The 14,814-nt window shown below is 38.1% G+C and overlaps 1 protein-coding gene across 1 annotated transcript; it reads right to left on the reverse strand.

Moving 5' to 3' along the window:
- Positions 1 to 11,698: 11,698 nt before the first annotated feature.
- Positions 11,699 to 13,505, reverse strand: LOC132057766 (uncharacterized). The gene is made up of 4 exons (XM_059450370.1): positions 13,404 to 13,505; positions 13,125 to 13,303; positions 12,247 to 12,841; positions 11,699 to 12,124 (listed from the first exon to the last, which is right to left on the reverse strand). The coding sequence occupies exons 1-4, from the start codon at positions 13,503 to 13,505 to the stop codon at positions 11,699 to 11,701; spliced, it is 1,302 nt and encodes a 433-aa protein (XP_059306353.1).
- Between the last annotated feature and the right edge of the window lie 1,309 nt (positions 13,506 to 14,814).

Genomic DNA, 14,814 nt, shown 5'->3' on the forward strand with positions numbered 1-14,814 from the left:
CTAACCATTTGAGTTTCAATATTTACACAAGCATTCTTTACATATACATACGCACAAATATGGAAATAAAAATGAGAAAAGTTAGGCTGGTGGGCCTACCTAAGCACACCAGTTGCCATTTCCACCCATGGTTGGGCCTTCCAAAAGTCGGACTAGATAAAAGAAAGGTGTTGGGCTAGAGGCCCAATAGAGGTTCGCGATGCATTGGCCCGAATGGCCCAGCGACGAGGATTCCATGCAAAGAAAACGGGGAAAAAGAAAATACCGGGTAGAGTGCATCTAAACTTACTAAACTATTTAAACATAATAAAGATTGACATATGATTATATGTATATCAATGCATATCAGTCATAATTTAATACCAACATAAGTCAGAACCAGCAGATCCATATGACAACAATAGGATAAGTTCAATAACGTAGAAAAAAAAATGCAAAATCCCAGACAGTAGCAATGCAATATAAAACCGACCATTCACTTTAACAGCAGGATAACACTTAGAAGAGAAGGGCTAAAATCCACTTTATAACACATAACGAAGCATAGTATACTGGGGTATACACAATATACCACCTAATATATACCAGGGTATATAAAGAGTGTATATCATGTATACCAAATGTATATTTACCCCTAATGAACCAAATAAGGAAAAAGGGAACAGGAGAGGCAGTTAAGCAAATACAAATAGACATTCACTTCAAAAAACAAAGACCAATACCTCGGTTTTTACCTATGTATACAGAGTATATATATCAACATGCCCAATATATTCATTTCTCAAATATTGTTAGGATGCTTGTTTTTAAAGACTAATGCATAGCAACTAATGCTTCAATCACTTCTACAAGAAGAAAGACACAAAATTCTTCATGCTATATTTATCTTCTAAGCTCAATTTTCCAAAATTTAGTATTCAATCAAAAGTAGCATCCAGTTTTAGACATTTGCCAATTAACAGAAACCAAACATACCCATTTTGAAAATTTTTGAACCATGTACATCTTGAACCTTGGAAGGCCTAATTTTTCATTCCGACTTGCTTTGGTGCACCCACTTTTGCCTAGCGACAATTTTTCAAATTACAACTATCTCTCCTCTTGTTTTGGTTTGAAAATGCATTAATCGAACCCGTTTGGGGTTGCCTATGGACCATGCATAAAAACATGAATCAGATCTTTGCATAGTTCGGGAAGATCATACCGACTTGGCTTTTGAATTTTCTCTTTTTTGAATTTTTGAAGAAAAGAAAACTATAAAGACTCAAAAATCTTTTTAGATTTATAAACTATCAAAAGAACTTTATGAAAATCTTTTTGGTCATACAAGGGAAAAAAAACTTGATGCTCTCTCTTATTTTTTGTTTTTTTGTTTTTCTTGAATTTTAAAATTCCGAAGGAATGAATCCTAAATTAAGTAAAATAAAATATTTTTTGGGACTTTCTGATTTTGACTTTCCTACAAAAGGAAGCCTAAAGCAACCAAAGGAAAATCTTTTTGTATTTTCTTTTAAAAGAGAATGTGAAACAACTAATCTAAAAGACATTGTTTTTTGCAAATTTTGAATAAAGAATAAAAAGCTCTTGTTTTTTTTTTTTTTTTGGATTTTTGAATAGGATAAATATTCATTTTTTTGAAATATTTGAATAAGAATCACCGAACCCGAAGATGGCTGCCTACGTATCTCACCGAGGTGGGAATCAGGTGTGCATAGTTCGTCCAGATTGGACGGTTGAGTTGACTTTGAAAAAAATGCTAATAAATAAACTCGTCTTGAGTTGAACTTTTCTTTTCTTATTTTTAGCAAGAGCCGAAAAATGGGCATAAAAAGTTAGAGGAATACTTCTCTCTCATCTGTTTCACTAGTTAGCCTAAATTCAGTCAACAATCAAGCAAACCTTCAAAGTGATATTTACAAATAGCACATATAATGCACATGTCAGTTAGAAAAAAGGGTCACCTATTCTAGACAGACCCGGCCCCTGTGCCGAGTCCCACTAAGTCAAATGCAAGTGATGCAAATAAGCGGGGCCTAGTAGGGATAATCATGTATGTGTTTCAGTTCTGCTAGGTTTAAAATATAATGGAAAAGGTTTCTAGACTGGCTCACCCGAGCAGAAAACTCGAGCCAGGGAAGGGCAATACTCTCGGTAGCAGCTCTATTCCGACTTCATTCATATCCAGCCCCGCCTAACATGTGCGGCTAAAATACTTCGCCGGGTGCCAAAACGCTCCGGCTTTATCTTGACAGAAAGTAGGATGCAAAACTATATTCCTGTGACAGTGTGTGAAGTGTTTTCAGAGACTCAGAGGGGTGCGCGAGAGAAGACAGTTTATAATATAGTTCAGGTAAATGAGCGGGCAAGTATCACATTAGGCCGGCAAACATAATATATCCAAGAATAATGATAAAATCAAAGTACCTATTGTTATGGTTCACTTTTACACGGGCCATAAAAGCTACTTCATAATTGTGGCACTTCAGTTTCTTTCCAAGCTAAAGATCCACCCTGTCTTCCATCCAAGAGCATTTGGCTTCAGAATACTTTCTTCTTTTTCTTTTTCCCATCTCTCGAGCCCCGAAGAAAACCCCCTACCCTTCGAACTCCATATATCTTTTGACTCTATATATGACTTTATTGGATTTTTGTATTTTTAGAGTCGCCACCTAATTTATTAAGGAAAGTTAGGAAAACTGAGTTAAAAGGGTTTATTCAAACAAGAGAAAAAGTCTTTTAAAACTAGAACTTGAGGTAAGGGTTCTGGTGATCCCCTAGGGAAGGTTTTAAGCACCCTAGTATTAAGGATCCGTAGAATACAATTGACCTTCGAGCTTCAATGTGTGATTATTGTAATTACTTACTTAAAAATGGTTTAATTTCTTGTATAAATTGTCATGGCATATCATAAAATATTTTGGTAAAAATTCCCTTACTGAAGACAAAGGGTTGAATTTTTCTTTTAAAATGTATGAAGCCTTAATGTCATTTCACTTTCGGACCAAAACCCACTTAAGATTTCTCTTAGGTAGAGTTCCACTAAACTTGGTTCAATGTCATGCCTTTAATTCTTTATATAAAAATAGTTGGAGTGTATCTCCTTTGTAAATATGCCACGGATTTTGTACAAGTGTGAAAATATCTTCTTTCAAAGGGTAATGTATTTGTCCTTATAATTACTTGAAGGTCAACCATATCCTATTTTTAAGTATATTTCCTCTTATTTGTTTGACTTAAGGTTGGACTTGGGCCCAAAAGGTTTACAAAATCCTTAAGTCTTCATGGTTTTTTAAATTCATTTTTTCTTCTACAAACTTACTATTTTTATGAAATCAATTTCTGATCCTTTGAGGCCAAAATCATTTCCAACCTTTTATCTTTAGAAGAAACGAAATAGTCCAAAAACAATTTTCACTTTTTCAAATTAGTATCCAAGTGTTGCCGTGTTTCAAATTCATATACACATATATCTATTCCGTATACTGTAGCACTTTCTTTTTGGGAGGATGCCACTTACGAAACAAAAGCAAATTTCATACCTCAATGTTCAAAATAAATTTATTTAATAAGACATTCACCATAATTTAGTAGCGAAAATAGGCCCATGCGAACAAGTTTCAAAAGTGCATACCTAAATGTGTCACATGGGTCACGTACAAGTCCCCAAACATATGCAAAATGAACATGCTCATGCAAATGTGATCTTCATCTAAGCTTCCAAATAATCTACCTCAACTGTCCATCCTTAATTCTCCCTCGGAACATCACCTACGATAGTAACAAACTATCGCTAAGCATAAAGCTTAGTGGCACATAAACTTAACTAACATTTCATATCAAAAAGAGAACAGGCTATGTAAGGAGTACAACAATAAATTCTAGGAATAAGCTTGTCAAAATCATCATCAAGTACATAACAAAGTACAATGGTTTCAAGAAAGTGAAATATCAAACAAGTGCTAAATGAAGGTACAATTCTTTCGAGAAAGTAAATATCATATATTAAAATAGTTCAAGATATCAATATTCAAAATCTCACATATCAAGAAGCCTTCCAAAGCAAATCCAAGAATTTCCACCATTTGGTTAATTTAATAGTGAGCTATGAATCATATATAAGTGCAAGAAGTAAGTTCAAGACATATGCTCATCCAAATTATAACCAAGTACTTAGTCAGTGTACGACATTCTAAGAGAATCACCAAACCACAAGATTGTTCAAGATACTAATATTTCAAATACCAAGTGTCAAGAAAGCCTTCGAAGCTTCAAATACCAAGTTTCAAGAAAACTTTCGAAGCTAATTCTCGAAACGTTATTCAGTTAATTAATTTTGCCCAACACATACGTCATGCCATCATATCAAGCACTATCAAATATCAAGAAGGACCGAAGCCCATATCAAGAAGGACCGAAGCCCCTATGAAGAAGGACCGAAGCCCATACCAAGAAGGATCGTCATCCAATAATCAAGAGAATCATGAGCCATGTCGAAAGTGGCTTTCCACTCATACTCGAGAATGGACAAAAGTCCATCATCAAGACGAAATGCAAATCCAAAGTCAAGATGGGCAAGATCCGAAATCAAGAAGGGTCGTCACCCCATAATCAAGAATGCAATAATGCTCAAGCAATCCGTATATGTGGGTGAATTAAGTCGTCTTACAAAAAATGCTTCATATAACACCAATGTGATTTTAGCATACTCATAACTCAATTTACAAAATCATACTCTCAATGATCATGTTATCATATCAGTCATAATTTAATACCAATATAAGTCAGAACCAACAGATCCAAAGAAAACAATAGGATAAGACCAATAACATGGAAAAAAGGCAAAAGCCCAGACAGTAGCAATGCAATATAAAAAAGGCCCATTCGGTTTAACAGCAGGATAACACTTAGAAGAGAAGGGATCAAATCCACTTTAAAACATAACGAAGCATGGTATACTGTGGTATACCTAATATACTACCTAATATATTCTAGGGTATATAAAGAGTGTATATCATGTATACCTGATGTATATTTACCCCTAATGAACCAAATAAGGAAAAAGGGAAGAGGAGAGGTAGTTAAGCAAATAGAAATGGATGTTCACTTCAACAAACAATGTCTAATACCTCAGATTTTTACCCATGTATACAAAGTATATATACCAACATGCCCAATATATTCATTTCTCAAAGATTGTTAGGGTGTTTGTTTTTAAAGACTAATGCAAAGCAACTAATGCTTCAATTACTTCTACAAGAAGAAAGACACAGAATTCTTCATGCTATATTCATCTTCCAAGCTCAATTTTCCAAAATTTAGTATTCAATCAAAGGTAGCATCCAGTTTTAGACATTTGCCAATCAACATAAACCAAACATACCCATTTTGAACAATCTTGAACCATGTACATGTTCACTCCTACACCAGATCCCTACCCATGTAAACTTAACATATTTATACTAGTAATCATTGTCATAAGGACAAATCACAACAACAATTGGAGTGAAAGGGTAGAAAAGGATATTCATGTCAAACAACAAACGCATTCATAACTAGTGATCTTTATCCCTTTCAGTCATCATTTTTTCATAGCTTTTACTTGTTCATATCTCAGAGGATCCCATAGGAAACATGATCCTACAAAGAGGAACCCCAGCAGCCTAGGATCAGTTGTACTAGGCTGAGTGGGTGAACTCAAATCCTTTCCACACCTTTCCCTGGCCCTGAGTAAGTCTCTGATTTCCTTTACCATTCCTAAGTGACAACCTCTTAACCTCTTTTACATTTAAGTGATTAAAACCTTTTCATTTTAAGTGTGAATTGTTAGTTTAAACATTAACATTCGTTCAAACAGGACTTAGTGACATACATGCTCATACATAGAAGACAGACTTGGCAAAAGAAATTAAAAAATGTAGTCATAAGAGATCAGACATCATGATGATTAGGGCAATGACTAAGGCTAAACAACACAAAGGCATGGGTGTGACTCAAACTAAATTTAAACAGGGACATATGCACCTACCACTAAGTGAATATACAACAGTGACAACTAAACATATAGGTAGATTTCTTTTCAAACTTAGCAGACATGAATTCAAACAAGGATAGGTACCTGAAAACTCTAATGACACATGACATGATTAAAGTTGGACACAGATAATGTTCAAACCAACTGATAGACTAGACAGTTTTCCCACTAAGTGTCTAGTTGGATGATATTCATGCTAAACAAACTTGTATGCATGTTGATAAAATAAGTACTTAACCTAATTCATATTTTTGGTTATATCATTTCTAAAAAAAAACACTCAACTATGTTAACAGGGTAGTCATAATGACAACTAAACCAATCTGACAATGACCAAAACCAACATGATCAAAGATGAAGTGCCAATGTAGCAACCTCTTAGCAAACAGGTTTTTCTCAATGAGATAGGCCATTAAACAGTGTGAAACACAGTATATGCTAATGAAGTAATGGGAAAGTTAACACCAATCCACTTACAAAGGCTATAGGCATGTTTGACTACTAACTCACACACAACTTTTTACTTAGACCATTAACACATAATACCAGGTGATCTGATCAGACTTGGGCTAAACTAGGGTAAAACCAACAGGGAATATCATCACATAGATCCATTAATATGAAGCTCATCCATCAGGTAAACTAATTTTCATACTTAAACTAAGTAATAATCACATATGCTAGTTTTTTATGAGGATCAGTATGACTCTTGGACCTAACCAGTTCAGACAAGCAAGGATATAGCAAGGTGGGTGATCAATATACCTACTTTATGCATACATGATTAACAACAGCTAACTGAACCAATGTGAGACATGCTTATAGATACATACAGCAAGTAGGTTTAATGCAAGTTTAAGAAGCTACTAGTAGTCTGGAACTATTTTAGTCAATGCATATAGCTTAAATAGGCGTTGAACACAACTTATGCTTACAATTACAACATTGGACATTATCTAAACTCACACATATTGTATAATGTAGCAGTGACTAAGACAAGGCCACAAATGGGCTGATATCCCCATAAATCTAACACATACTTGACTATATAATAACTAGACTAGATAAATCAAAGTATAAGAAAGACCAACAATCAAACCAGGCTAACATTGCACTAACCAGTGTTGAACATTCAACTAAGCAAACATATAAAATTCTAAGTCTACTGCATACGTAACTAAACAACAATTAAGCCTAAATAATAACACTAAACAGACAAAGGAAAACCTACAAAGGAATAAACTAATCTACCAAACATGTTAATAACTAACTAAACCTATTAGAAACTAACTAACACATAACTAAATTAAATAAGCACATAAATTACTAAAAAATAAATAAACGGAAAGAGATTTACCTTTTCTTTGCAAAGCCTTTTGGAGAATGAAACTGGAAGCTCCTTGTCCTTCTCAACCCCGAAACTCAGCCACAAAAAGAAAGTGATTAAAATTTTTAAACTAATGAACTCGATTATGTCAAGGTTTTAAGCAATTTAGCTAACCCTAGTTAAATCGAGTTTTTGTGCTCAAGATATGAAACTTGCCGTGTGTTTTTATGTGAGATATAGAACTCCAAATCTGAAAACCTTTGCCCTAATTTTTTATGTGGGACAAATGAAATTGGCAAGGGATTCATCTTGAATCCCCTTTAAACTTCAACAACCAATCAAAATTGAGCATTCAAAATTAGTTGCAAGAATAATCCCTCTTGGAATTTGCACTCTTTGAGCGTAAACTGCAGAAAAAACAAAGGAAAGTGGTGAGTGAGTTATACCTTGTTTGGTCTTTACATGGTGGAGAGAGAAAATAAACTAGGCGGCGATTTCGACACCCTCATCACTACAACACACAAGACCTTAGCGGTCTGTTTGTGTGTTATGTGTATACGTTTGTATGTTTATGCGGTAATTGAGCTGGGTCTGGTCCTGTCACGACCTAAAATCCCAAGTCGTGATGGCACTAGTCCTACCGTACTAGTCAGCCAACACAACCGTAATGAAAACGAAATCTAAGTGCGGAATAAAGCATATAAGTCATTTCATAAGTCTTAATAAATCTCGAATAAAATACTAAGTAGTTATTACAATTTAACCCCCAAAATAGGATGTCACCACAATACAAGGACCAACTAAGAGTAATAAGAGTCTAATACATCATAAGCTGTCTAAAAATATGAAAGAGAATGAAATAAAGATGAGGAGAAATCTCGAGCCATCCAGAAGCCATGGAGCTCACCCCGAGTCTCAATGAGCAGCTCTAACGAGGAACCTGGTAGTCGCGGCCTCCACTAGTGCTAGGCATCGAGTCTGCACACAAAGAAAGGTGCAGCAAGTCTAGCGTGAGTACAATAAACAACGGGTACTTAGCATGCATCGTTGACCGACCCTTTCCAGAACGGAGAAGAGGGTTGGTCTTCGACATCACAACCACACTTGTCCGCGATTAGTCCAAGTACAAGAAAATCATAATCACAGCTAAACCTACGTAACAGACAGATTTTACAGATAAGGCCAACAAATACCAATAATAACAACAATATAGAAAATGGACGAATGATATGCAATGCAATGCAATGCACTGCAAGTCCTCTGTTTCCACTTCCCGATATACATACGTTCGAATATTAACGAATCGTGACCCATGGAGGGCTCATGAGGCCCATATATCGCCGCTCTAGCAGTTTTCTCGGATCACGGCCTCAATCATATCATATCTCAATAACTTGTCTCATAGCCAACTAGCCTCAAGTGTTAATATCATCACTCATCCGGAATAAGATCCCATCGGACTCACAATCATATCCTCAAATCATATGCATGAATACATATAAAGCATGAATATGGCATGTATCAAGTCAAGAACAAGTAGAAAAACATGTAATCCATTCTCATGTTCGTAATACCATAAAGGCTTCACCTTTTTACTTCTTTTCACTTCAACAAGGATATATGTATGAGCGATATGCACACGAATAGATAAGACAGGCAAATAATAATGATAAGGGACATAAAGTACGGGCATCGGACCCCAATCACAGATCCAAAGGATCGTACTATTCTATCAGCAAGTGCCTAGACTTGGCATTCATACCAACGATACAATTAAAACTGCACAAATACCCATAACATGATGACCGGTATCCAATACTAGTGCTCGTTACCTCACCAGTATTGGAACTCCCTTAATTCGCCCTAAATCCCTCTTATTAGGTTCATTTTAGCCAACACACACATTCAAGAAAGAGTTCGAGGTCTCAACATGCATGGTAAGCCGAATCTCGAGTCACGACTCCCCTTGCCACTCCGAGAAGTCTCCAAACGAACAAAGTCTAGTCAAACGGAATATACATTAGAACACGAGCCCAACAACATCCATATTGCTACAAAATCTAATACCCCCAAAATAAGCCTTAAAATTAGGATTCTGAACCCAAAAGGGCAAAATAGTAAATTGAGCCTAAAATCATGATCCTTATGCTTCATATAACTTATGTACCAAAAATCATCCCTAAACAATTACGAATTCATGCTCAATTGATCAATTCCCAATTCTCAATTTGGGTTCCCGAAAACCCTTCCATAAACCTCTTAATTTCAACATTCTAGGCATGGATTAAGGATCTAACTCATTGAAATAACCTTAAAATCAAGTTAGGATACTTACCCAGTGATTCCTCCTTGAATTGCCTTTAATTCTCCTCCAATATGCTCTCAAACTTAGGGGTTTTCGAATGGGATTCTAAAGGAAGAACACACTAAAAACCACATTCTGTTCAGCGATTTACGTACTTGCACACTTAAGTTCGCACTGGCAAACTCTCACTGGCGGCACCAACCTCGCCTCAATGAACTACTCAAAAATATGTTGCGGAGCCGAGCTCGCTGCTGCACACGAGCTCCTGCGGGAAAATCTTCACAGGGCGGACCATGACCAAGTCCACAGAGTCTCGGTCCTGCGAGCCTCCACTCGCTGGAGCTCATCCGTAGGGGCGGGACCCTCTCATACCTGCGCATACACCATAAATCAGAAAATTTGGTTTTTGACTCTTAATACTCGAAATCCCGTGACTCTCCTGGAACTTCCCTGAGACAAACCAAATATGCAGACACATGTAAAAATGCGCTACGAACTCACTCACTCTCTCGAAATTCCTAAAAGAGGTCTCGTTGACCAAATCAACCCCGAACGGGCGAAAACTAACTTTCCAGCCAAATGACCAAACAGTCAAACAGCCTATATACGATGTTCCGAAGCTGATGGAACCAACGGAAATCCCAAAAGATGAAATTGCCCTCGAACATGCCTAAAGTCAACCTAACCCTTAAAGATTACGTAGCAAATTCCCAAAACAAGCAAAAGGGTGGTTTTACAAGGGCAAAATAGGCAAAAACAAGCAACCAAAATGACCTAATGGGTCGTTACATTATCCACCACTAAAACACATGTTCGTCCTCAGACATCAAAGATAAAAAAAAGGGAAAAGACGTACCTGGGGCATCGAAAAGCTAAGGGTACCTTGCCCTCAGATCCAACTCAGTCTCCTAAGTAGACTCTTCCACCGGACGACCGCTTTATTGAACCTTCACAGAAGCAATTTCTTTGGATCTCAACTTGCGAATCTGACGGTCCAAAATAGCAATCGGCTCCTCCTCATAGGATAAATTCTGATCAAGCATCACCGAATCCCATCTAATCACATGAGAACCATCCGAAACATACTTTTTGCACATTGAAACATGGAACACCGGATGAAAACTCGACAAACCAGGAGGTAGCGCTAACTCATAAGCAACATCCCTAACTCTCTGAATAATCTCAAAAGGACCAATGTAACAGGGACTTAACTTTCCTTTCTTACCAAACCTCATCACACCCTTTATGGGTGAACCTTAAGCAAGACCCAATCACCCACCATAAACACTAAATCACGAACTCTCCCGTCCGCATAACTCTTTTGCCGGCTCTAAGCGGTGAGAAGCCTCGCCTGAATAATCTTCACTTTATCCAACGAATCTCTAAGCAAGTTTGCACCCCAAGGCCTCACCTCAAAAGAATCAAACAATCTAATGGGAGATCAATATCTCCTACCATACAAGGCCTCAAATGGAGCCATCTCAGTACTCGAATGATAATTGTTATTGTAAGCAAACTTAGCTAATGGCAGGAATTGGTCCCAATGACCACCAAAATCTTAGACATGCGCTTAACATATCCTCCAAAACCTAGAAGTACGCTCAGACTGACCATCGATCTGGGGATGAAATGTTGTGCTCAACTCAACCCAAGTACCCAACTCCTTTTACAAATTCTTCCAGAAGTAAGAGGTGAACTGAGTCCCTCTATCAGAAATAATGGAAACGGGCACTCCATGCAAATGAAGAATCTCACGAATGTAGATCTTAGCCAGCTTCTCAGAAGTATAAGTCGTCTGAACAGGAATGAAATGAGCTGACTTAGTCAAATGATCCACAATCACCCAAACGGAATCAAACTTACCCAAAGTCCGTGGCAACCCTACCACAAAGTCCATGGCAATCCTGTCCCATTTGCACTCAGGAATAGGCATCCTCTGAGAATTCCCACCAGGCTTTTGATGCTCATACTTCACTTGTTGACAATTCAAACACTTAGACACAAACTTAACAATATCATGCTTCATGCTACACCACTAATGACGTTGCTTCAAATCTCGGTACATCTTCATAGCACTAGGGTGAATAGAATACCTCGAGCTGTGGGCCTCTTCCATAATCAAAGTAGTCAAATCTCCAGTCTGAGGCACACACACTCGTCCTTTGATCCTCAAAATCCCTTCTTCATCAAGCCTTGACTCACTAGCCTTTCCCTTCAACACTTTATAACGAATCTTGCACAACTTTGGATCATCAAACTGCAGAGCTCGAATCTGCTCCAATAAAGAGGAACGCGCCTCCACACAAGCAAAAACCCTTCCAGGTTCAGAAATATCAAGTCTAGCCAAGGAATTTGCCAAACTCTGAATCTCTCTAGCCAAAGGTATCTCCCCAATATGGAGACAAGCAAGACTACCTATACTCACTGATTTCCGACTAAAGGCATCCGCGACCACATTGGCCTTGCCAAATGATAAAGGATAGACATATCATAATCCTTGAGTAACTCTAACCATCTTCGTTGCCTCATGTTCAGATCCTTTTGGTTGAAAATATATTGAATGCTCTTATGATCCGTGAAAACCTCGCAATGCACGCCATAAAGATAGTGTCTCCAAATCTTCAAAGCAAACACCACCACCGCTAACTCCAAGTCATGAACAGGGTAGTTCTTCTCGTGCACCTTCAATTGCCTGGAAGCATAGGCTATGACCTTCCCTTTCTGCATAAGAACACAACCAAGACCCAACCTCGAAGCATCACAATACACGGTAAAACCCTCTCCCTCCACGGGAAGAGTCAAAATGGGAGCTGAAGTCAACAAGGCTTTGAGCTTTCGGAAGCTCGCCTCACACTCATCCGACCACTGAAAAGGAACAGCCTTTTGGGTCAATCTGGTAAGGGGAGATGCTATAGCAGAAAATCCCTCAATGAATCGTTGATAGTAACTAGCCAAACCAACAAAGCTCCGAACCTCTGAAACTGTAGTAGGCCTGCCCCAATCACGAACAGCCTCAATCTTCTGTGGGTCAACCATGATACCATCCTTGGACACCATGTGCCCCAAAAATGCCATAGAACTAAGCCAGAAATCACACTTGGAGAATTTGGCATAAAGCCTCTTCTCTATCAAAGTCTCAAGAACAATCCTCAAATGCCTCTCGTGCTCCTCCCTAATCCTAGAGTAAGATCAAAATATCATCGATGAATACAATCACAAAGGAGTCCAAATACGGTTGAAAGACATCAGTCATCAACTCCATAAATGTTGCATGGGCATTGGTCAACCCAAAGGACATAACCAAAAACTCATAATGACCATAACGAGTATGAAACGCTCTCTTGGGAATATCCTCTGTCCGGATCTTAAGCTGATGATATCCAGATCTCAAGTCAACCTTGGAAAAGACTGACGCTCCCTGAAGCTGGTCAAACAGATCATCAATCCTGGGAATGGGATACTTGTTCTTGATGGTGACCTTGTTTAACTGCCTATAATCAACGCACATCCTCATGGATCTGTCCTTCTTCTTCACAAACAATACTGGTGCACCCCACGGGGACACACTAGGATAAATAAACCCTTTGCTCAATAAATCTTGCAACCATTCTTTCAATTCCTTCACCTCTGTAGGAGCCATCTGATAAGGGGGAATAGAAATGGGCCTATGCCCAGCTCAACCTCAATATGGAAATCAATATCCCGATGCGAGGAATACTAGGAAGATCAGTAAGGAACACCTCAGCAAACTCTGTCACAACCAATATCGGCTCAAGTGAAGGAGTCTCAGCACTGGTATCACGAATATAGGCAAGATAAGCTAAACACACTTTATCAACCATCCGATGCGCCTTAAGAAAAGATACTATCCGCTTAGGTGCGTGACTAACTATACCCTTCCACTCTAACCTAGGAATCCCAAGTATAGCTAAAGTAACTATCTTGGCATGACAATCCAAGATCGTATGGTACGGGGATAACTAACTCATGCCCAAAATCACATCAAAATTGGTTTTATCTAGAACCATCAAATCAACCTAAGTCTGATACCCCATCATAGTGACTACACAGGATCGGTACACCCGATCCGCTACTACGGACTCTCCCACCGGAGTAGAAACATAAACAGGAACCTCAAGAGACTCACACATCATATCTGGACCCGATGCAAAATTAGCAGACACATACAAAAAAGTATAACCCAGATCAAATAAGGCAATAGCTGACCGGTGACAAGCGAAAATAATACCGGTAATCACAATATCTGAGGCCTCTACCTCTGGTCTACTCAGAAATGCATAAGACTGGGCTCCACCAACACCAAATTATGAACCCCCATGACCACCTCCATGGCCGGTCTGGGTGCCACCCCTACTGTCACGCCCCAAAACGCACTCTAGACGTGACCAGCATCCGACGTCATGAACAACATCGGAAGAACCTAAACGATACAATAATAACACTTGAACCCGTTAGGTTCAACATTCACCTCCAACAATTTATAAAATAAAAGTAAACAAATCATGCATAAGAATTAAATCAGCGGAAGTCTAATATATGTAAATAGTCATAAACGTGGCAAACACCCATTAAGTCGTACGAGACTTTGACAATCTACCCACAATTCTGACAACTATCTATGGAGCTTCTAACAGATACAACAATCATCTAACTTCGGGACGCAGCCCGAAAATCTAGAATTATAAATGAAAAAGGAAGCATCCCACGAACAAAGATGTGGGCTCACCAAATCAACAGCAGCAGCAAGTTCTCCTAAGCGTCGAGAGTATCACGAACTTGCTCTTCTCCGTTACCTAACATACCATCAAAAACAATAATGGTATGCCTGAGTACTTTCGTACTCAGTGAATGCCTCGGGGACAACAAGTAATATAAAAATCAAATATAATAATACATAACGAAATCAGTTCTGAAAATCATATGAAACCAATGTAAGAGCAGTTATTCAATTTGTGTATCTCAATAAGAATTATCAAAACAGATTATAAAGTCTTTTGTCAAGTTACAACTTTCAATTATGCCTTTCAAATTGATCATGATTGTCAATAATAGTTCTATGAGAGAATAAGAATATCACACATGTCAATACAGGCCCAAGAATCAATCACATCGAAGAGATGATCGTAGAGG

Source organism: Lycium ferocissimum, chromosome 5 (genome assembly GCF_029784015.1).
Source record: "Lycium ferocissimum isolate CSIRO_LF1 chromosome 5, AGI_CSIRO_Lferr_CH_V1, whole genome shotgun sequence".
Taxonomy (NCBI): Eukaryota; Viridiplantae; Streptophyta; class Magnoliopsida; order Solanales; family Solanaceae; genus Lycium; species Lycium ferocissimum.

Coding starts and splice junctions, on each gene's coding strand:
- LOC132057766 (XM_059450370.1), bottom strand. CDS start 13,505: ATGGTTGATAAAGTGTGTTTAGCTTATCTTGCCTATATTCGTGATACC. Junction 12,842..13,124: donor AAGGTCACCATCAAGAACAA/GTATCCCATTCC, acceptor ATCTTACTCTAG/GATTAGGGAGGAGCACGAGA. Junction 12,125..12,246: donor TTTATGGCGTGCATTGCGAG/GTTTTCACGGAT, acceptor TCATTTGGCAAG/GCCAATGTGGTCGCGGATGC.